At 42.6% G+C, this 24,140-nt stretch overlaps 1 protein-coding gene across 1 annotated transcript; it reads right to left on the bottom strand.

The window, feature by feature from the left end:
- Positions 1-17,403: 17,403 nt before the first annotated feature.
- On the bottom strand, positions 17,404-22,738 carry thnsl1 (threonine synthase like 1). Its single transcript, XM_080752232.1, is given in 5 exon segments — positions 17,404-19,323; positions 19,593-19,957; positions 20,290-20,358; positions 20,360-21,695; positions 22,628-22,738. Coding segments are annotated over 4 exon segments (2,181 nt in total). The 5' UTR covers positions 21,656-21,695; positions 22,628-22,738; the 3' UTR covers positions 17,404-18,872.
- Between the last annotated feature and the right edge of the window lie 1,402 nt (positions 22,739-24,140).

Genomic DNA, 24,140 nt, shown 5'->3' with positions numbered 1-24,140 from the left:
GCCACTTTATCGCTGCTTGCAGCTATATTTATAACTAGAAAAATATTGTTCCTTCGAAACAATTGTGGGCTCGCTTCAAGCCAGAAAACAATGGCTATAAAAGCACAAAATGTCAAGATCGCAGGCAGTGCTCTCTTTGACGTTACTGACGTCAAAGATTGGTCCATTTTGTTCCAAAAATGTGTTGTGCAAAAGTTGACCCGCTGGTGGCGCTATAACAGGCCAATGTGAGAAGGTTGGTATCTGTTCCTTGACCTATTGGGAATGTGCTTGCAAGATTTCACGCACATCCCAGGCTGTGTTCATGATTTGAGGTGTTTTTGGCTTTGGACACTTTATCGCTGCTTGCAGCTATATTTATTATTATTATTTTATAATTTTTTTGTGTGCACTTCATAGGCATGTTAGATAAAGGTCCTTAGATTGCGTGTAGAATGTTTCATGCAAATTGCAAAAAAAATCCTAGAATAAAAACGGGTTTAAGCGTTTTACAAACTGCTCAAAATTATATAGCGCCCCCCTTTGGCCATTTGGGGTAAGATTGGTTTCAGTGATATTTGAACTAACCCTCTACACTATTTTGTCATGAAAATGTGACTTTGCTTGTATGTTTTAGAGGCAGAAGAATAATTTGCATAAAAATGCAATATTGTTTGAATTATTTAAAAAAGCATGTTTCAATGTTAAAGAAATCCGATCTGACAGATCTTTAGATATCGGTCCAAAGTTCACGTAAAAAAAGTTTTGTGCACGTGACGCGAAAATTCCAGAATAAAAGCGGGTTTACGCGTTTTACAAACTGCTCAAAGTGGCGGAAAATCGAAGGGCGGAGCTTACTTAACAACGACACAGATGTCTTCCGCTTGAGTCAAAGCACGCGTGTAACAAGTTGCATGTCTTCAAACGAAACGAGTCATGACTTATGCCCGTTTGAAGTTTGAATTTTCAAACGCTTCGTATAGCGCCCCCCTTTGGCCGATTGGAATAAAATTGGTTTCAGTGATACTTTGACTAACCCTCCACATCTTTGCCAAATGCCATGAACGTGTAACTTTGCATGTATGATTTAGAGGCAGAAGAATAATTTGCATAAAACCGCAATATTGATAGAATTATTAAAAAATTATATTTCACTTTAAAAGAAATCCGCCGAGATTAGTTTGACCGTATTGGTCCAAAGTTCATGTGAAAAAAGTTTTGTGCACTTGACGCGAAAATCCCAGGAGGAGATAGATTTTTACTGTTTTTCATATAATTCCGAATTGTGGGAGACCTAAAGGTCAGAGGTCAAAAGTTAGAGGGTAAAAGTTGTTAGGCATGAGGAGACGCATACGTGTATACAGGTTTCATGGCTGTACCTAAAACACAGCATGAGCTATACCTGTTCAAAGTTCGCACTTTCGAAGGCTTCCTACAGCGCCACCATTTGGCCGATTGCTATAAAAAATAATAGCACACTTCGCCACTGTAAACTGAACACATTGATGTTTTTATTTTCATTTTCTCACTAAGTATGTAGGAGTAGAAAGGAACCGAAGTTTTTTGATACTTGCACTGACTGCCTAGTATGCCTAGTATAGAAATAATGACAATATCTAAAGTGTGCTCGCCTTATAGGCGAGCCCACAACTAGAAAAATATTGTTCCTTCGAAACAATTGTGGGCTCGCTTCAAGCCAGAAAACAATGGCTATAAAAGCACAAAATGTCAAGATCGCAGGCAGTGCTCTCTTTGACGTTACTGACGTCAAAGATAGGTCCATTTTGTTCCAAAAATGTGTTGTGCAAAAGTTGACCCGCTGGTGGCGCTATAACAGGCCAATGTGAGAAGGTTGGTATCTGTTCCTTGACCTATTGGGAATGTGCTTGCAAGATTGTGTAGTGTTCATGATTTGAGGTGTTTTTGGCTTTGGACACTTTATCGCTGCTTGCAGCTATATTTATTATTATTATTTTATAATTTTTTTGTGTGCACTTCATAGGCATGTTAGATAAAGGTCCTTAGATTGCGTGTAGAATGTTTCATGCAAATTGCAAAAAAAATCCTAGAATAAAAACGGGTTTAAGCGTTTTACAAACTGCTCAAAATTATATAGCGCCCCCCTTTGGCCATTTGGGGTAAGATTGGTTTCAGTGATATTTGAACTAACCCTCTACACTATTTTGTCATGAAAATGTGACTTTGCATGTATGTTTTAGAGGCAGAAGAATAATTTGCATAAAAATGCAATATTGTTTGAATTATTTAAAAAAGCATGTTTCAATGTTAAAGAAATCCGATCTGACAGATCTTTAGATATCGGTCCAAAGTTCACGTAAAAAAAGTTTTGTGCGCGTGACGCGAAATTCCAGAATAAAAGCGGGTTTATGCGTTTTACAAACTGCTCAAAATGGCGGAAAATTGAAGGGCGGAGCTTACTTAACAACGACACAGATGTCTTCCGCTTGAGTCAAAGCACGCGTGTAACAAGTTGCATGTCTTCAAACGAAACGAGTCATGACTTATGCCCGTTTGAAGTTTGAATTTTCAGACGCTTCGTATAGCGCCCCCCTTTGGCCGATTGGAATAAAATTGGTTTCAGTGATACTTTGACTAACCCTCCACATCTTTGCCAAATGCCATGAACGTGTAACTTTGCATGTATGATTTAGAGGCCGAAGAATAATTTGCATAAAACCGCAATATTGATTAAATTATTAAAAAATTATATTTCACTTTAAAAAAAATCTGGTTGATCAATCTGACCGTATTGGTCCAAAGTTCATGTGAAAAAAGTTTTGTGCACTTGACGCGAAAATCCCAGGAGGAGATAGATTTTTACTGTTTTTCATATAATTCCGAATTGTGGGAGACCTAAAGGTCAGAGGTCAAAAGTTAGAGGGTAAAAGTTGTTCGGCATGAGGAGACGCATAAGTGTATACAGGTTTCATGGCTGTATGTATAACACAGCATGAGCTATACCTGTTCAAAGATCGCACTTTCGAAGGCTTCCTACAGCGCCACCATTTGGCCGATTGCTATAAAAAATAATAGCACACTTCGCCACTGTAAACTGAACACATTGATGTTTTTATTTTCATTTTCTCACTAAGTATGTAGGAGTAGAAAGGAACCGAAGTTTTGAGGAGAACTTGATATAGTATAGCATAGTATAGAAATAATGACAACATCTAAAGTGTGCTCGCCTTACAGGCGAGCCCACAATGACAATATCTAAAGTGTGCTCGCCTTATAGGCGAGCCCACAACTAGAAAAATATTGTTCCTTCGAAACAATTGTGGGCTCGCTTCAAGCCAGAAAACAATGGCTATAAAAGTACAAAACGTCAAGATCGCATGCAGTGCTCTCTTTGACGTTACTGACGTCAAAGATTGGTCCATTTTGTTCCAAAAATGTGTTGTGCAAAAGTTGACCCGCTGGTGGCGCTATAACAGGCCAATGTAAGAAGGGTGGTATCTGTTCCTTGACCTATTGGGAATGTGCTTGCAAGATTTCATGCACATCCCAGGCTGTGTTCATGATTTGAGGTGTTTTTGGCTTTGGCCACTTTATCGCTGCTTGCAGCTATATTTATTCATTTATTTATTTATTTTTTGTGTGTGCACTTCATAGGCATATTAGATAAAGGTCCTTAGATTGTGTGTAGAATGTTTCATGCAAATTGCTAAAAAAAATCCTAACGGGTTTAAGCGTTTCACAAACTGCTCAAAATGATATAGCGCCCCCCTTTGGTCAATTGGAGTAAGATTGGTTTTAGTGATATTTGGACTAACACTCTACATCTTTGCCAAATGCCATGAACATGTTACTTTGCATGTATGATTTAGAGGCAGAAGAATAATTTGCATAAAACTGCAATATTCATTGAATTATTAAAAAAAAGCATGTTTCAATTTTTTTTTTTATCCGATCTGACAGATCTTTAGATATTGGTCCAAAGTTCATGTAAAAAAATGTTTTGTGCACGTGACACGAAAATTCCAGAATAAAAGCGTGTTTAAGCGTTTTACAAACTGCTCCAAATGGCGGAAAATCTAAGGGCGGAGCTTACTTAACAAAGACACAGATGTCTTCCGCTCGAGTCAAAGCACGCGTGTAAGCAAGTTGCATGTCTTCAAACGAAACGAGTCGAGTCTTATGCCTGTTTGAAGTTTGAATTTTCAAACGCTTTGTATAGCGCCCCCCTTTGGCCGATTGGAATAAAATTGGTTTCAGTGATACTTTGACTAACCCTCCACATCTTTGCCAAATGCCATGAACGTCTAACTTTGCATGCATGATTTAGAGGCAGAAGAATAATTTGCATAAAACCGCAATATTTATTGAATTATTAAAAAATAATGTTTCACTTTAAAAGGAATCCGACCAGACAGTTTGACCGTATTGGTCCAAAGTTCCTGTGAAAAAAGTTTTGTGCGCGTCACGCAAAAAACCCAGGAGGAGATAGATTTTGACTGTTTTTCATATAATTCCAAATTTTGGGGGATCTAAAGGTCAGAGGTCAAAAGTCAGAGCGTAAAAGTTGTTCGGCATGAGGAGACACATACGTGTATACAGGTTTCATGGCTGTACTTATAACAGAGCATGAGCTCTACCTGTTCAAAGTTCGCACTTTTGAAGGCTTCCTACAGCGCCCCCCTTTGGCCGATTGGAATAAAATTGGTTTCAGTGATACTTTGACTAACCCTCTACATCTTTGCCAAATGCCATGAACGTGTAACTTTGCATGTATGATTTAGAGGCCGAAGAATAATTTGCATAAAACCGCACTATTGATTGAATTATTAAAAAAATATATTTCACTTTAAAAGAAATCCGACCAGACAGTTTGACCGTATTGGTCCAAAGTTCATGTGAAAAAAGTTTTGTGCACTTGACGCGAAAATCCCAGGAGGAGATAGATTTTTACTGTTTTTCATATAATTCCGAATTGTGGGAGACCTAAAGGTCAGAGGTCAAAAGTTAGAGGGTAAAAGTTGTTCGGCATGAGGAGACGCATAAGTGTATACAGGTTTCATGGCTGTATGTATAACACAGCATGAGCTATACCTGTTCAAAGATCGCACTTTCGAAGGCTTCCTACAGCGCCACCATTTGGCCGATTGCTATAAAAAATAATAGCACACTTCGCCACTGTAAACTGAACACATTGATGTTTTTATTTTCATTTTCTCACTAAGTATGTAGGAGTAGAAAGGAACCGAAGTTTTGAGGAGAACTTGATATAGTATGCCTGCCTGATAGATAAATAATGACAATATCTAAAGTGTGCTCGCCTTATAGGCGAGCCCACAATAATCTAAAAAGGAGTGCAAAAGGCAAAAAGAGCAACAGGAAAAGAAAAGAGCATCCTCAGATGTACATGTGCAAAAAGTTTGGCATATTCTATACGCCAACAGCATATTTTTCCAGTAGTTGCTACTGTACTGTACTTAAAGCTATACTGTGTAAGTTGCTCAACTTGTGGTCAGTAGCTCTATAGCAAACCTCGGTCGCGTCCGCGTCTTTCGGCCGTTTTTCGGTTCTCACACCCCCGCGTCTGCCTCCACCTCGCCGAGATCTATCTTTTGAGGGGTCCCTGGTTCCTGTGCGTTCAGCCATTCCGGAGATACACTCCTTCACCCATGCCTCCCTGTGCAACCGAGTATACAGACACACGGGAGACTACAAATATGGCCGCCCTAGCGACCCCACTCCAAGATGCGCTGTGATTGGCCGGCAGTGTATAACCCTCGCTGTGATTGGCCGGTAGTATGATGACGTCATTTTGCCGCGAAATTCTCCCCCCCTCACGGCTCATAGAAAACATATAAAGAGAAAGCTTTTGAAGCTGAAAATAACGGAGTGGGGGTTCTAAAACTTTAGCGATTTAACAGGACCATTTTAAGATTTGTTTTATAAAAAAAGTTACATGTTATAACTTTAACTTTTGTAAACATCTTCACAGAGTGTTCTATGTGCAACAGATTAATATATTCAACTTCACAGTATGCATTTATGTACAGTAGGTGCAATTCAACTTCACAAGGAGGGAATGTAAGGGGTATGTATATACAGTAGGTGCAATTCAACTTCACAAGTAGGGAACGTAAGGGGTTGGGGGCTGGGGGTGCTAGCGATTCCTTTTTCCCTGGATCTTTCTCGTTTTTGACAGTTCGTTCATGTGCCTGACTGTTCGTGGAAAGAAGCTCTTTTGCAGTCTGTTGCTGGTAGCTTTGAGGCAGCATCTTGAACAGACTGTGGTTGGGATGGTGAGAATCTTTCATGATTCCACAGGCTTTGTTAGGCTCCTGGGGTGGTTCCTCCAATCAACCTGAGAGGATAAAAGCCTGGCTTTCCACTCCAGCCCTTGGCAGTTTGTTCAGTTGCCGACCGGTAAAAGTCACTGTGCCTCTGCTCTTCAGTTTGTTTTTGACTGCGTTTTTGCGTATACTAATACCCCCTGTCTCTCTCACTCAGATCGCTCCCACTACTACACGCCTGCTGCCGGCCCGCCAGACCAGCTTTCTACAGCCAAACGCCCTAACTTGAATGACTAATTTTGATTATTGAACTACCTTGATTTTTGAACTATGTTGAATTAAAAAACACATTCAACTTGTCATTCTCTGGTTCTGAGTTCTGCTTTTGGGTCTAAGACAGACTTACCCTTACAGTAACAGCATACATTTTTGAGCGGTGGTAAACCGCTCCTATAAGTGGCTGTGCGTGTGTCTGTAGCCACTTTTCCTCAGCGTTTTGCCATAGCAATGTGTTTTCCTCAGCGTTTTGCCATAGCAATATGTGCGTAGCCATATTACATCATATTACATCATATTACAAAATCCTAGACCTATTTGTAGCCACCTTTCCTCAGTGTTTTGCCATAGCAATGTGTTTTCCTCAGCGTTTTGCCATAGCAATATGTGTGTGTGCGTAGCCATATTACATCATATTACATCACCAATTATCTGTAGCCACTTTTCCTCAGCGTTTTGCCATAGCAATGTGTTTTCCTCAGCGTTTTGCCATAGCAATATGTGTGTGTGTGTAGCCATATTACATCACCAATTACATCCTAGACCTATCTGTAGCCACTTTTCCTCAGCGTTTTGCCATAGCAATGTGTTTTCCTCAGCGTTTTGCCATAGCGATGTGCGTGTGTGTGTGTGTAGCCTGTATTACATCACCAATTACCGATTGAAGACGTTATGTAAGCACGACCACCGCTCACTTCACATTGGGTGTGATTTTTTATAATTTGGTTGAAGGTTTTGGATGAAGGTTTAAAGTGCTCATGTGGTAGCCTCGCATAGCCAGACAACAATATCACACTGTGTGGATATAGTCTGGTTCTTCTCAGCCATTCAAAAAAGTATTCCGGGGGCAGTTACAAAAACTATTCAAATGGACTCTATTCGTAATCGTTAGACCTAGAGTAGCCCAAAACACCCATGAAACAAAGTGGAACGCTACAATATAAACACAGGAACGTAACAGCAAAGGCGATACACCCTCCCCTACAACCAATCAGAGTATAGTGCAAAGGTGATACACCCACCCTACATTTGCATACTGGGCCCTGGTTGGTTCCCTAGCTAGGTGCTGAGAAAAATCACACCCGTGTGAAGTGAGCGGTGGTTGTGGAGGCTGCGCAACAGCATTACTGGGTGGGTGCAGCGGGGGTTGCAGTACTTATGGGTCAAATAAATGCATTTCAAGATTGCTCAACAGAGGCACTTGAAGGTAGGTCAGCCAGATGTTGGAAGTAAATGGTGCTGGTATAGCAGTGGGGCCAAAAGCAAGGTGAGTGTGATACAGAGACAGTAAGGTTATGGCAAACAATTGTTCTTTCATTAATATTTCAACTCAAAAGAGACTTCGGAACACAAAATAAATGCAATGATATTTATTACAAAAGGTTTACAAGTGAATAGAGTTAAACATGAAGGAATGAATGTGATTAATGCTTTGGCCCGCGCCCCATTGGAGGATGGGATCAGAAGCCTTGGATCAGACCCTGCCAGATGGAAGGCAGAGAGCTTTGGAGGCTGGCTCCTGAGCGACTTTGGTCTTGTTTTCCTTTAGAGTCTCTAGTTGCGGGTTGCTTTTATTTGGGCTTGTTTCTGAAGTGTAGTTGCTCATTTGGCCTTGCTTTCAACATTCTTTTAGAAAATAGCTAATGTAATAGAGCTCAAGTGGTGAAGTTTGGCCTTGTTTTCATAGACCTGGTCGCTTCTTTCACGCACAGAATCTGGCCCAAAAGAAAACACAGCGTGTGTGTGTGTGTGTGTCCCCTCCCTGTATGGGGCTCTACTCCCTGTGTGTGTGTGTGTGTGTGTGTGTGTGTGTGTGTGTGTGTGTGTGTGTGTGTGTGTGTGTGTGTGTGTGTGTGTGTGTGTGTGACCCCCCCCCCTCCCCGTGTGTGTGTGTGTGTGTGTGTGTGTGTGTGTGTGTGTGTGTGTGTGTGTTGCAGTTGATTTTCAGGCTAGACGCAACAGCACCCTCTTTGGTCAACCAGTGCTACTCCAGGCTACAGACCCACAGACATACATACATACATACATACATACATACATACATACATACACTGATACACACATGGCCGTGCGTGCGTGCGTGCGTGCGTGTGTGCGTGTTTGTTGCAATTGATGCTCAGGCTAGAATCAACATCAGGCTACAGACACATACACGGATACATACACCTCAGGCTACAGACACACACACACGGCCATTCTAAGGAGCGGCGTCACCACCGCTCAAAAATGACATAGCTGAGCAAGGCTAGACCCTATCTGCAGCCTTGTGTTAGCAATGGCAGATAGTCTACACTAGCTGCGCTAGGCTACTCATGTGGCCTACAGTCGCTTCTTTAGGGGACTTGTTTTCATAGACCTGCTTATTTTCTCTTGCAAAATCTGGCAACACTGTCTCTGTGGTCAATGAATCCAATATTGAACCAATTCAATCTTTGCACCAGTATTAAAGAGTTGGTGCCATCGTTTTGTACTTTTTTATTTTGTGTCTATGGAGTTAACATTACTCTAATAGACACCACAGTGGTTTATTAGAATTTTTGGTTGCTGAAAGCCTCTGAATCAAAAGGCCCAATCGAAAAACACAGATTTAATGACATCATAAAATCATCCCCTCCCCTTTTACGATTCACCCAACACTGTGGGTGTGGCTAACTTCAGCTGGGTCACCAAATAAAAACATAATTTTAACACTTTCTGTACACATTTTTTTAATCTTCCTCCTAGTATAATCATAATACCTGATCATCATGTTTTAGGGAGGAGGGGGAAATCATGGCACCCCATCTTTAACTTTCCTTCTCTATAGTCAGTCAAAGCAACTTCCAGCAGATTCTTCCGCTTCCTGCAACTTGATGAGGATCGGAGAGATTCAGGTAAAAATCAATGTCTTGGGGTGGCTGTTCCAAATAGAATCCCGGCTCCTCCTGTCAACATGTCGAAGTGTCCTTGGGCAAGACATTGAACCCCTAGTTGCTCCCGGTGAGCAGGTTGGTGCCTTGCATGGTGTCCACCGCCATCAGTGTATGAATGTGTGTGAATGGGTGAATGTAATGCACATTGTAAAGCGCCTTGGATAAAGGCAAATTATGTACATATTCTACATAACACTGTGACTGTGCTTCTTTGGAAAGAACCCACTGGATGAAAAACAAGACTGCATCTTTGGTAAGGAAGGCTTCTTCAAGACTGTATAGGCAAAGGTCTAAACCCTGTTTCCCAGAATGTTGTGACCACTCAACACAACCACATCTGTTACATATGGCATTATGTCCTTAACTAATAAATCACCAATTGTGTCGCACTGTTGTCATGCCTGCCATGTACATCCACTTGTACATACAGTATTGCAGCTGTTTGGAATTCGCACTTACTATCAAAACCTCCACCGGCTGTCTGTCCGTCCGTCCGTACGTCCGTCCGTCCGTCGGTCCGTCAGTCTGTCCGTCCGTCAGTCACACGTCACACTTTTGCCCTGCTCATATCTCCGCAACCGTTGCCCCGATCCATGCCAAATTTTGCACACACACTCCTTGCCTGCCAAACCACAACCTTCACCCATCAATTCTCACATGGCCCTCTTCTAGCGCCACCATGAGGCCGATTCTTGCAAAACACATTTTTGGACACTGCTCCTACAATTTTTGCCCTAAAATCACACAAATCGGTACACAGTATGTCTACACTCATCTCATCAACATGGATCTGTCCCATATAGCGCCACCTTCAGGCCGATTTTCTAAACCACATTTTTGGACACTACTCCTACTGATTTGGCCCCAAAATCACGCAAATCGCTACACAGTATAGCGCCACCATCAGGCCTACTTTTTCAAACACATTTTTGGACACTGCTCCTACAAATGTTGCCCTAAAATCACGCAAATCGGTACACACTTGCTCTACACTCATGTCATCAACATGGATCTGTCCCATTTAGCGCCACCTTCAGGCCGATTTTTTAAAACACATTTTTGGACACTGCTCCTACACATTTTGGCCTAAAATCACGCTGCGACCTGACGGTCGTTTACCTCCCGATTAGGGAGTCTTACTGGTTTTATAGTGTTCTACCTAAAAATGTATCTGCACACATTCACACCATCACGCATACACGCACACACACACACACACACACACACACACACACACACACACACACACACACACACACACACACACACACACACACACACACACACACACAGTATTGAAGATCATATCAGTTGACATTTTTGCCAGGTGATCCAAAATGACCGGATCACACTCAGTCTCTTCAGAGTGACAGAACAAAGTACCATCAATTGTGAGACCATTAAGTGCTACAGTATTCATTTCACATCATTAATTATTAGGGAAGTAAAGGAAAAGCTCTTGTTCAGGTCTATAGGTTTCCCAAGGTCATCTTCTATGCACATTATGTCAAGAAAAATAATGAGATATGAATCTGTATGTTTAAAGTAAAAGACACAGGGACTTGTTTAAACCCTGGATTTGGTTAAGATTTTGTTTAGAAGAACACGTAGTCCAATGTTACACTATTTAAGTAGCATAGGCCCTATCTAAGATCACCAGCAGCAGTTACTGTAGATTACTATCGCTGAACTGCATGCACAAACTAGATGTAGTGCCATGTTGAACTAAACTTGTATTTTACACAAAATGTTGCATGCTTCAAACATTTTCGCCACCCACCGTGTCATTGTTTTGACAAGTGAACACTGTGGGATGTGTTGTATCACTACCAGGGAGATGCCCTTGGCCAGATTGCTATCACAGTATACAGTGTATCATGAAATGAGATCTCATCACCACAGAAAATCAAAGTGCAACAAGAGACACTCCTGATATCAGCCAGGTTCCGTAGCTCAGTGGTTCCCAAACTTTTTAGCCGTGACCCAAAAGAGAGCTTAGACGTATGCCCGGGAATCAAACTAGTGAAAACAGCAGATATACAAGCTCAAAACACAGCGGGGGGGGGGGGGCTTGAGGGGGTTCCAAGGGGTCCCCAGCAAAACGTGTTTTTTTTTTTTTTGGGGGGGGGGGGGGGTATATATCAAGTTGGGGGTCATTGGCACAAAAAAAACGTGTTTGAGAACAACTACCCTGTAGCTCATCTCTTCCTTCCAGATCTCCCTTCAAAGTCCTCTACCTCCCTCTGTGGAGAACGAGCACAGTTTCCATTATGCCACTGGTCTCACATTAACGAGATGGAAACAGGCTGGCACCCACCTGCAATTATCCCTGCTCAACCAGCCGTGGGCTGCTGTAGGTTCTGAGTAACAGCTGGCTCTATTCGCTCTCTCTCTCTCTCTCTTTCTCTCTCTCTCTCTCTCTCTCTCCCTCAATCTCCTCTCCTCTCCCCCTCTCTCTACCACTTCACACACCAAGCACGTGTTTAAACTCTCCCCTACCTCTTGCAGCCCTCCCTCATTCCTCCTGCTCACCTGCCAACTGTCTTGATTAATAAGAGAAGCCCACCACTGAGAGACGAGAGACAAAAATAGAGAAAGCGGAAATGCTGTGTGTGTGTGTGTGTGTGTGTGCGCACATGCGTCTGTGCTTGTGTAAGGGGGGGGTGTAAAAGGAAGGGATCAATGAGAGAGAGGGAGATAAAACAGAAATAGTACAAGCGATGCAGCTGAAGACGGCCTGCATTTATTTTTAAATACCAAGATACTGATCAGTCACGCATTCCTATAAGAATGGAGAAAACATAATACTACATCATAGTGTCAGAGGGGGCTAATCATAAAATATTGCAACTGTTCAGAGTGAGCCCGGCTCCTCGTTTATCTTGGTTTTATTCCTCGGCCTCATTCCCTCTATCTGTTTGCCACAGGCCCAGCAACACTGGCATGAGCAATGGATCACTTATAAACCATAGATTCTCCTCTTCCATCCTGCTTGGTCCCTCTCACCATCACACACCCCAGTACAGACCAATATCCCACAGTGTTGATTGAACTCCGAGAGTGACCTGTAGGAGTTGAGTCAACACATAGAGCATTTTACTGTGTACACACAAAGGTCACCAGCACTTTCGCCTAAGGGTCGATCCATACCGTTATAAGGAGCCTAACTAATTTAAGACGAAATCTGCACAACCTGGCTCCCCCCTACCTCTCCGACCTCCTCGAACCATATGTCCCAACACGCTCCCTCAGGTCCAGTGAGGATGGCCTCCTTAAGGTCCCCAAGGCAAAGAAAAAAACCTGTGGTGACAAGGCCTTCTCTGTGGCCGGCCCCACCCTCTGGAATGAACTCCCCAAGCCCATCAGAGATGCCCCCTCCCTCCCTGCCTTCAAAACTGCTTTGAAAACCCACCTGTTCCAAATCGCCTTCCCCAGTTGATATTTTTTTAACTCTTGTTTTATTGTTGTATGTTTTATCTCTTTTGTATTCTTTTCTTAATTATTTTTCCTAATAAAGTTGTTGCTCTTAGTTTTCCCTCCCCCTAGCCCCCGTAGGCCCAAATGTAAAGCGTCTTTTGAGTACTCAGAAAAGCGCTATATGTCCCAGATATTATTATTATTATTATATAGAAACATACGTTTTTCAAAAAACAGTTTAGGCTATGCGTGCGTGCGTGTCTCCGTATGTGTGAAGATGAGGAACTAGCAATATGTATGTATGCCAGAGTAAATGCATGCGTGCACGTGTGTATGTCTAACATTTTTAATCGCTCAAGACATATTCTTCTCAACAGCAGCAAAAAAACTAAGAGTTTTGACATACATACAGTACATAGGCCTACACAGACAGACAGAGTTAGACAGACAGACAGACCTTTATCCTTAGGCCTATAGGAGATTCAGGTGTCATGGCAGCACGCCACTAAGTGTGAAACAAGGATACAGCATGCAGACCAAGGAGTATTATATAGAGAGTTACAGCCTCGGTACCCAGTGCTCAGGGGCGTCACAAGGGGGAGAAAAGTGGGACTGAGTTACTAGGGCCTTCATGGCAAAGATGGCAAACATGACAGCAGATTTGAGGGTACAGTAATTATGATCAAAATAAGAACATTATAATTTTGTGTAAAACAGAAAATCTCAAATTTGCTATCGACAAGGCCAAGTCTTTACCACAGACACAATTTTGTCGGTGTACAGACCGACATATTGATGCCACCAGCTGGGTACTACTGTACCCAAACAAACACGCATACCAAATGCTCGAATAAAATGCAGTGATATGCATTCAAATTTATATTTTCATGAATAAAAGAAAAACAACTCAAGTGATGAAGAGTATTATTTTTTGTCACTCAAACCCAACTTGCATAGGCCTATAATCATCTGCTTCGGAAGACGCAGATGATGCAGATGAGGGGGCAGCATGCCAGTGTTTTGTCTAACCCGACACAAGTCTCCATCTACTTTAACTGCAGTCATAAGCAATCCTGGAGATCTATGAAACTTATCCTTTTCCTACGCAAACCCCCCAACCTCCTCCAGCTGCTGAGGCAGCACCTGGATTTAAATGACTCTGCCGGTATAGAACCGCAGGATTCATTTCTGGTCAGTACGATGGAGAAGGTAATGGAAAAACAGCCCTCATAACCCCCCTCCCCCCCCAGCATTATGTGTGAACGTGGCAGGATGATGTGATTTGACAAGGCAAGGCAGTTTCATTTGTAATAGCAGCACATTTCAACAACACAGCAATTCAATGTGCTTCACACAGAACATCAAGCAAAGGAAACACAATTATACAATTATAATTATACAATTTTACAATTATACAATTAAAGGTATTTAGTTGTGTTTTAAAAGAGTGGCAGCAGACCTGTAGTTTCCTGGGATTTTGTTCCAGATTATGTGGTGCAACTAAATGCTGCTTCCCTGGGTTTATTTTGGGTTGTAGGAACAGAAAGCAGACCTTTCCCAGGTGAACCGAGAGGCTGAGATGTCTGGGTGATATTGCTCAGGATCGGATGTATTTGGCCCTAAACCATTCAAAGCTTTATAGACATAGTGATTTGAAACACAGTGTTGTTTTGAAATCAATTATTTGACACACAGTGTAAGGATTTAAGAACTGGAACGATATGCTCCACTTTCTTAGTAATAGTATGTTTAGGGACACCTGTAAAGACACCGTTACAGTAGTCAAGTATACTCGGTCAGGATGAATGCGTGGACAGGCAGAATGAAGGGCAGAGCATTCATAGGCATTCAGGTAAAATGCTGTTAACTGGATAGTTACCGCTATCTGTTTTTAGTTTAGCATTGTGCACCTAATAAACATGGATTATTTACAGTACATACAGTTTCTTATTCACTGGCAGTGGTGTAAAGCAGTGGTTCCCAAACAGTGGGGCGGGACTAGGATACATTTTAATAGCGATTCGTTACATATCACGATGCATGGTTGACGATACGATACATGGACGATATTGGTTCATTCATGGTGATACGATACGATTTGATTCAATCTTTTAAAATCGATATAGTAACTATTTAGCAAAGAAATTAAATCTGTGTGAAAGGTGTGGATAGTGCATGTTTTTAAGGTAAACACAGTGATTATTCTCATGGAAAAGTGGCATTATATTTTGTATTACATGGTTCTATTGTGAAAATAGCAGATCTAGCGCGAGGCGTTGTGAGCATGTAGATCGGCTATTTTCACAACGTCTGAAAAAAACTTTTTTTCCCCAGTTTTTTACACAGGTTTCTATGGTTTCTTGGGCTGGATATGGCAGCCTGGAACGGTTGTTCAAATGCAGCTAAACTTGCCTCTGCCATACCCAATTGACGCCCCTGATTATCTGCCAAATACATGGTCATAGTATATTGACAAACCTGCACCTTGACATGAACCCAGAGATTACACACATTTATCGATAGACCAGTGTAGCTATATGGAAAGGAAAAGTATTATATACCCCTCCTTTTCATTTTTTCTTCTTAAAAATGCTAAATATAAGTAGGTAGTATCGATACAATCGATTCTTTGCACTGCCGATTCGATATGCAATAATTGCCCCGATCTACAAATCGGGAGACAAGGACATGGCGAGCAATTATAGGCCTATTGCTATCCTTCCTGTGGTCTCTAAAATATTGGAGAAAACTGTTGCTGCGCAACTGACTAAGCATTTGGAGTCTAACAATCTGCTGCATCCGCAGCAGTTTGGATTTAGACCCAAATACTCCACAGAAATAGCCAATTGCTATTTAATTGACAGGATCAAGAGTCTACTGGTGAAGGGACATGTTGTGGGGACAGTGTTCCTGAACCTGGAGAAGGCCTTCGATACTGTCAACCACAGAGTGTTACTGACAAAACTGAAGCACTTCCACATGTCAGCAGGTGCCCTACAGTGGTTGGAGTCATACTTAGGGGGGAGACAACAGTGTGTGAGGGTAAATGGGGAGAAATCGTCACTGCTTCCCAATAGTATGGGAGTGCCTCAGGGATCGGCACTGGGGCCACTGTTGTTTACAATGTACATAAATGATCTTCCCAAAACCTGCCCAGGTGTTAGCTGTCAGATGTATGCAGATGATACAGTTATATACGTGTCTGCCAAAAAAGCCAGCATAGCAGCTGCACAATTGACAAAGGAATTAGAAAACATCTCTAAACGGCTTGAGTCATCAGAATTAACCTTAAACGTAAAGAAAACAGTGTCAATGTGTATCTCAATACGTAACAGGCCTGTTACAGATCCCTTTGAGGTAATAATCAAAAACGAAACAATCTCTGAAATGAGACAAAAATTTAAAATTTGAAAAACAGGTAAAGCACATGCAAGAAGGTCAAACCAAATTTAAACTGTTTCCGTCACATAAGAAGGGATTTATCATGTCAAACTGCACAGCTGTATATGCATGCTATGATTTTCTCACATCTGTCATACTGCATCACATCATGGTCACAAGCTTCCCAAACTGCATTAAAACCACTAACATCAATATACAAACAAGCTATAAAAATCATGGATCAGAAACCAATGAGATATCACCATTGTGGCATTATAAGAAGACACAACCTTTTTACGTTTGAACATTTTGTGAGTTTTTGTACAACCAAAGTGGTTTTTAAATGTCTACATAATCATGTCTCACCTCTGTTCTCTGGACTGATACAGAGACGTCCAAGCTCTGGCAGAGCAAGACAAGCTTCAACAAATGGTGACTGTATTGTTCCCACCTGCAGTAACTCATTTGGTGTTGAATCTGTAGTCTCGGATATTTTGAGGAAATCACGGTGTCCTTCCTTGTAGAGGGAAACGTGAGCTAAATTCTATAAGCAAAGCCACTCCCTTCTCTTGTCAGTGTAATGAACCTGACGGTTTGACTTTTGCAGATTCATTTATTCGGCTTGAATAGAAGTGGGCAATTACATTCAATAAATCATCGCCTGCAGCTCCTTGCTCAGCGAATGAATAGAAAGAAGAGTACCTAATGTTCTCCTTAGGAGGGTCAGGAGAAATGACTTTGCTTGCTCATTTAGGACACACACACACACACACACACACACACACACACACACACACACACACACACACACACACACACACACACACACACACACACACACACACACACACACACACACACACCTTTTGCTCACAAAAACGAATAACCCACTGTTATACACCTGTAAACTTCTGATTCTCACACGCACGCAATGCACACGCACACACACACACACACACACACACACACACACACACACACACACACACACACACACACACACACACTCTGCCATAGGACAGATGCCACCTAGCAGGAAAGGTTAGCAACCACGCAACTTCAAAGGCTTTTGTGAAGAAATAGAAGCTGTAGCTAATGAGTCAGTAGACACTGATATGAGAGGCCAGCCTGCCTTGGTGTCTCTCCAGAATAGCCCAGCAATTACTGGAGTGTGAACACTGAGGTCAATTCATTAGTACTGGTTTTAATGTCATGAGGAGAGATCCTCCATGTCGCTTTATCAGGCCCGGCCTTAGCTATTCTCTGCTATTCAGTAAAAACAAGGATTAGAGTCAATATGTAGAGACTGAGAGAAAAGTTTTTTCTTTCTTTTGTTTTTTAGTAAACATTACAAATTCTGACATTAATGCCTTCTAAATCAGTAGTTCTCACACTTTCAAGAATGTACATCTGCACAGATGCTTTCCGTTTTTAAATGGGGTAAAAAAAACTCGGTAGAAGATCAATGCATTCCTGGAAACAGATCTCACACTCTCCCAGAGTGTTCCATTAGTCTATGGTCATTTTTTAAAAGATGTCTCGGACTCAACATGTGGATATTAAAACAAATATCTGAGTTCTTACTTACATTTCATGCTATGACGATGCCATCCCCATTGGTCAAGAGGTAGACATCCCCATCTAGTGGACAAACTGACATAAGTATTGCAATTTGAGGGAGACTTGGAGGATGAAACATAACACCGGGAATAAAGTGTATTATTATGCTATACTTGTCATAGTTGTATGTATGAAAGTACAACAGTGAATAACATCAAAGAAAATATTATTAGTTGAGCTGCAATGTCATTGCAAAGCTATTGTATTTGTTTCACCAGCCCTGATAACAAACGTAGTCAAATTCGAGCGACAAATGGAGATACAGATTAACCCACATTAGTTGTGGGTAAATGAGTAAAGAATATTCAACATTCAAATTAGGGATGGGCCGATATGAGAATTGCGTTAACAATATTATCACTAGTAAGACGCCTCAGGGCGACGCGCTCTTGGCCATCTGGCCAGTGATTTATATCGGACCAGTTACCCATAATGGTAGTCTCTCGATTACAGACTTCTGCATTATAAGAGCGACCAAACTTTTCCTTGACGATGGCTAGCCAGATTGCCCATATGGAGATATGCTTGCTGTGAGAGCCCAAACATGCTTACTCAGTTATTCGTTATGTGAAAGTATATGACGTCTATGACATCTGACCTCATCCCTTTTCCAGTCCAGACGGACAGAGTCAGCATGTGCCATTTCACATACTAAACTGCAACCTTTGGTCACAATGATAATCACAATATCCTTAAAACTTTAAATGCCACTTTTGTTTAACCACTTGAAGCCCCAGCATCCCTATTCTGGGGGGAACGTTTGCCCAAAAGAGACGATCTACAAGCTCTTTATAGATCTGATCTTTCTGGTGAATAGATTTGTGTAGAGTGAAATACAGGTCAGTTTTATCAAGTAAAGAGGGTTTAAGTGGTACTGAATTTGCAGCTCAACAAAAGCTATACCTACGATTATTGTTTTTTTTATCACGATAAATAATATAGATTATCGTCCCATCCCTAATTCAAATAGCTTAAATTATAAACAATTTAAATTACATGGACCTTGACCAAAGAGAAACAAAGGCTACATAACTTTCAAGAAACAGTCTTGTATCATAGTCTCCACCTCTTCAACCAATGCATTGTAATCCGCTCGACAAACTGTGTGCGCCTGCCTGCCTCTTCTCTCCTCCAGGCATTTCAGCATGTGAGCGTGCATTTCTGGCCCGGATGACGCCAAAGACCCCAACCGCCTTAGCTGTTCCACCGGATCCTCCGGAACATTCTGAACCTGCAGCGCTCCGAGGACGGCCGGAGCAAATTTACCGTAGTGAGCCGTGGAGCAAATGATTACGGGGCAAGACCCGTCCTGTAACCTGTCGGCGACTACTTTAGCCACGGCCGTATGGCTGTCCATGACGTAGCCGGTCTGTGCGTGAACGCTCTGGACGGCAGCCAGGCAGTCCTCTTCAGAACACCATCCGGCCAGCACCTCCTCTTCCTCCTGCATCTTCCTGAGGAGAGGTTCCGGAGCCCTGAAGTCATAGGTATGTCACAATTATTACATAATCACCTAATGGCAATGGCAAAGAATTCTAAAATTGTGCAGTGCGACGCGTTTTGAGCTTGTAGATCTGCAACTTCCACAATTAATGTTTATTTTTAAGTATAAAGTAATTAAATAATTAATTAAATAAATACAAAATTGTCAGATCTGCCCTGCAAAAAATTGCTTATGAAGCCAAACAGAAACACAATTAAATCATCATTCGCAATTTCAATAACATAATCGTGACGGCCCTACCTGAAGTACTGCTCTCTGTCCAGCTGGGTAAACAGCTCCCTAACGAGATGGCCGTCTCCGTCCGACATGTGATAGATGAACCGCTCGAGGTTGGAGGACTTTAAGATGTCAATGGCCGGGGAGTGGGAGAGGACGAGGGGTCTCCCTCTGAGGTCATACTCGCCTGTGGTGATGAAGTCCGTGACAATGCGGTTTTGGTTGGACGCGCAAATGACCTTTCTGATCGGAACGCCCATTTGTTTGGCGTACAGGGCTGACATGGCGTTGCCAAAGTTCCCGGTGGGAATGCAAACGTCAATGGGGTCTCCGAACTTGATGACGCCGTCTCTGAACAGATCTAGGTATGCTGAAGCGTGGTACACCACCTAAAAAAGCAAGCAGTTATAAAAATAAGAGAATGATTAATTAATGTTATGCTCCAATACTATAATTATACAAAACAATGCTTAGCTATTTCTGGTGGTACAACATATTTAAGATTATACTCTAGTCTATAATAATTTGGTGATTCTTTTTTTCTCAACACAACATTTCTTTGCCAAAACTAGCTGATCTACAAGCTTAGAACACATCGCATTGCAATCCGTTGTGAGCTCTTAGATCGGCTATTCTGGGCTAATGTTCCCGCAAGAATATGGATGCTTGTGTTAAAGTGGTTAAGGTATCAAGCTTTTGCATAAAAAAATAACACTGTAACCTGTGGTAACAGCCGTGCCCAGTTGATGGAGTTTGCGGTGCTGAGGACGGTGCCGTACTCCACCGCCAGGTGCCCCGAACATCCTCTTGATGGATCTCTGGCAGAAGTCAAAGTCAGACAGCACGCTGACAGCCTTGGCGTTGCCCTCCTTGTACCCAGTCATCTGGAGCTTCTGAATCTCACTAACCCCTTCCTCTGGGAAGAACACCAGCACACCGGTCCTCTGTCTATCACTGTCACTAAGAGCGCTGAAGCCATTAAGCACCGCGCTCCCGGTGTCTCCGGACGTAGCGACCAGAATGAGGTAGTTGCACATCTGCGGAAGGCAATAGGCAAACAGCTGGGGCATCAGCTGCAGAGCCAGGTCCTTGAACGAGGCGGTGGGGCCGTGGAACAGCTCTTGGACGTACTGGTTGTGAATGAGGTGCTTCACGGGTGCAACGGCCCCGCTAGCGAAGTTCGGCCCGTACGCCTTGAAGACCATCGGTCTGAGGTCGATCGCGGGGACGTCTATTGGATGAATGCACTTTTCGAGGATAGCTATGGCTCGTTCTGGGTAGGACAGGTCGGCTAGTCTCAGCCATTCACGAGCATCAATCTTTGGGAAGCCGTTTGTGGGTACGTACAGGCCGCCATCTGGGGCTAGACCTTCCAGCACCACATCACTGAAGTAAGTTTTATTACTGGTCAATCCTTTGAAATCACTCCTGGTTGAAATGTAGGTTTCTGCTTCAGGATCTTGATATCTCCGCACAGCCTTTAGCACCTTCTCGGCGATGTCCTCGACCGTGTCGCCCGTCCCACACAAAACTCTCACATCAAGCCATTTCTCATAAAACTGCTTCCTGTAGCGCAAGATCTTCCTCATGGACACCCCCGCCTCCTGGCCCACTATCCTGTTGATCTTCATGGCGGAAAGTCTCCGTACGATGTCCTCCGTGTCCACGTCGAGGTAAACGACAAGTCCAGTCTGTTTGACGTGGTGCATGGCAGGGGCGTGAAGCGGATTGGAGCCGGTCAGAGAGACCACGCTCCCGGAGGCGGAGAAGTTACACAGGATCTTGCCTTCCTCCTCCAGAAAGCGTTCACCGCCTACCGCCGCCAGCTTGGCGGCCACCGGCATCTCCCACGTCTCCTCCAGCACGTTGTCATCGATGTCGATGACCGGTAGTCCAAGTCTTTGGCCCACTACTCTCCCCACTGACGTCTTCCCCGCTCCGGGCGGACCCATGAGCAGAATGTTTCGGTCTCCCAGCGAAGATGGAGTCTTGGTGGACAGCCATGACTTTGAGGCAGAAAAGGGACGTGGGTACTGGTAGCATCTGACAGCTTTTATTGCAAGCAGACATGCACTCAGCATTCCCATTCCCAATCCAACGATTTGTCTGCAGAATGTCAGGAATAGTCTGTAATGGGAGGGGGAAAAGTAGGTACAAGGTTATCTATTAAAGGCTGTGAGAATTACTCATCACTTCATGTCAATGGAAGCCAACATTGGATAAGTTCAAGTTGTTCACTCAGGCTTTTGGCAAATAGTTTATTTTTGTTAATGTAAAGCGTTGTTGCATTTTTGAAAGGCACTATATAATTCAAGTTATTATTATTATAAATATTATTATTACAAGTTAATATGAATTAACATAGATTTTTAAATAACAGATACAGGCCAAGTGGGCACCCAAACTGACTTGTGGGCACCTCAACATTAAATGAACATTACGTTTAACATTAGTTAACTGAGCTAAATGTAGTTGGTTTAATTATTCCCCAAAATGACTATCACAGGTTTTGTAGCAATATATACAAATCTAACATATAATAAATATTTAAAGGATGGTGCCCAGTGTTCTCAGGGGCCCACTGTCCCTACACCAGTTACAGTAGCCTGCACTTTATTTGTTGCCTCCAGGGGTCAACTCATCAATGCCCAAAAGACAAATGTGCCCATAAAGAGACTTGGTCTTGCCTTGTCCGGGGCAACTTTTAGATTGTTTATAAGTAACAGTTTGCAAATAATACATAATATTACAATGTTCTTTTTGATCATAAGACCCAAATCAAAATCGCCCAATTACTGAATGTCAGTCTCCAGGTTCTCTTCAGATGAATATGTAAGACACTGGTTTATTATGACTGACACTGTGGCACATTAGGAGTCCACGAGGTCAGTGGTTATTTTTATTTTCTTGTCAAATAGAACTTTACAAAAACGTCCACGGTCCACCACATTGACCACAGGGGCGATGACCCCATTGCCTCAAATAGTTTTTAAACTATAGTACAAATACAGTACGTCCGTGTCTGCCTAGCTGTCCGTGTTCAATAATATTTCACTCACATTAAATCGCTACCATCGATTTGAACTTAAAATCCGACTTCTTCTTTCATATTTAAGCCTCTTGGCTGAATAAACGCAGTGTTTACTTTTTAGAAATCTACGGTGCGCGTGGAGGGACAAAATTTATCTCAACAGTAAAAGCGCATTACTATAGTGACTCGTGTGGAAAAGCCTGGTGAAAGGGTGCCATGTCTTCTTATTATAAGCGAATTGGGGCTTATGTTTCTGTAAAGCCGCTTGTAAATATTTATTACAACAATTACTTTTTCCTCTTTTTCTTCTGTACAGCACTTTGTAAACTTTGGTTGTAAAATGTGCTTTAAATAAAGTGGATTGGATTGAAGTGGATTACCAATCTTATTGGTATTTTTTAGGACTTGTTTAAGTGTAGCTGCCTATTTGTTTATATTATAAACCAGTGGTTCTTAGGCGCACCACAGACATTTGCGTGAAACATCTTCTCCGTATCGTCTGAGAATGGCCACTGGGAGCGCCGTACTAATGCATTGTCAATGGAAGGTTGTTTGGTGTTTTGTCGTTGCCGTGTCTCTTGGCCAAAAGACAGGCTGTGGTTGAGCAAGAGACACGGCAACGACAAAACACCAAACAACCTTCCATTGACAATGCATTAGTACGGCGCTCCCAGTGGCCATTCTCGATGGTACGGAGAAGATGTTTCACGCATATGTGTGAGTCCAGCCTTAAACACTTTCATGGCAATCTTGGTAGGTCTAAATGTCTTGGTAAAATGTTTAAAAAAGATTCGAAATTTAGGCTACAGTTTTTTCTCTCAAGATTTGTTAGAAAATCTAGGCCTACAAGCTCACAATGCTTGTAAAGTGCTATTTTCAAATAGCCATAGCCTAGAAGTAGGCTTTAGAATGTCCTCCTAAAATTTGTGAAGGAGCCGTGATTTATGTGTGTGTGTGTGTGTGTGTGTGTGTGTGTGTGTGTGTGTGTGTGTGTGTGTGTGCGTGCGTGCGCGCGTGCGTGCGTGCGTGTGCGTGTGAGTGTGTGCTGTGTGTTTTTTAATGCAGGGTCCATGAAATGTTGTTTTCATAGACCTGGTTGCTTATTTCTCTCGAAGAATCTGGCAACACTGCTGGTGTGGTGCTGCTGGTGAGGGTATCAGAAACGATGAAACAGATACAGTGAGAGACACGTGTCAAAACAAAAGATCTAACAATGATTGAGCTGCCTTTAAGCGCTATAATATGCTGAAATAAAATAAATACAAATCTATGGTTAGGCTAATTCAATATCAGGGTGGCGTGATTATGGATCCAACTGGGAAAGATGGATGGAAACGGCATAGAGCGCTCGTTTTCACAGTTATTGTCCACGACATTGCAAGCGGCGCGAAGGCCAGGGCCTCGCGCGGCCGGCGGAGCGCCGCGCGAGTTACGAAGCCGTGGTGAATGCAATCGTTATATTTATGCCCAGGCCGTAAGGCCTGGGCAAGCGCACGATAAACGCCATGATAATTGTGTTTTGGTGCACCTCGCGCGGTCCA

Source organism: Nannobrachium achirus (genome assembly GCF_963921795.1).
Source record: "Nannobrachium achirus genome assembly, chromosome: 21".
In the NCBI taxonomy this organism is placed as follows: Eukaryota; Metazoa; Chordata; class Actinopteri; order Myctophiformes; family Myctophidae; genus Nannobrachium; species Nannobrachium achirus.
This window is presented reverse-complemented; position numbering and strand designations above follow the sequence as displayed.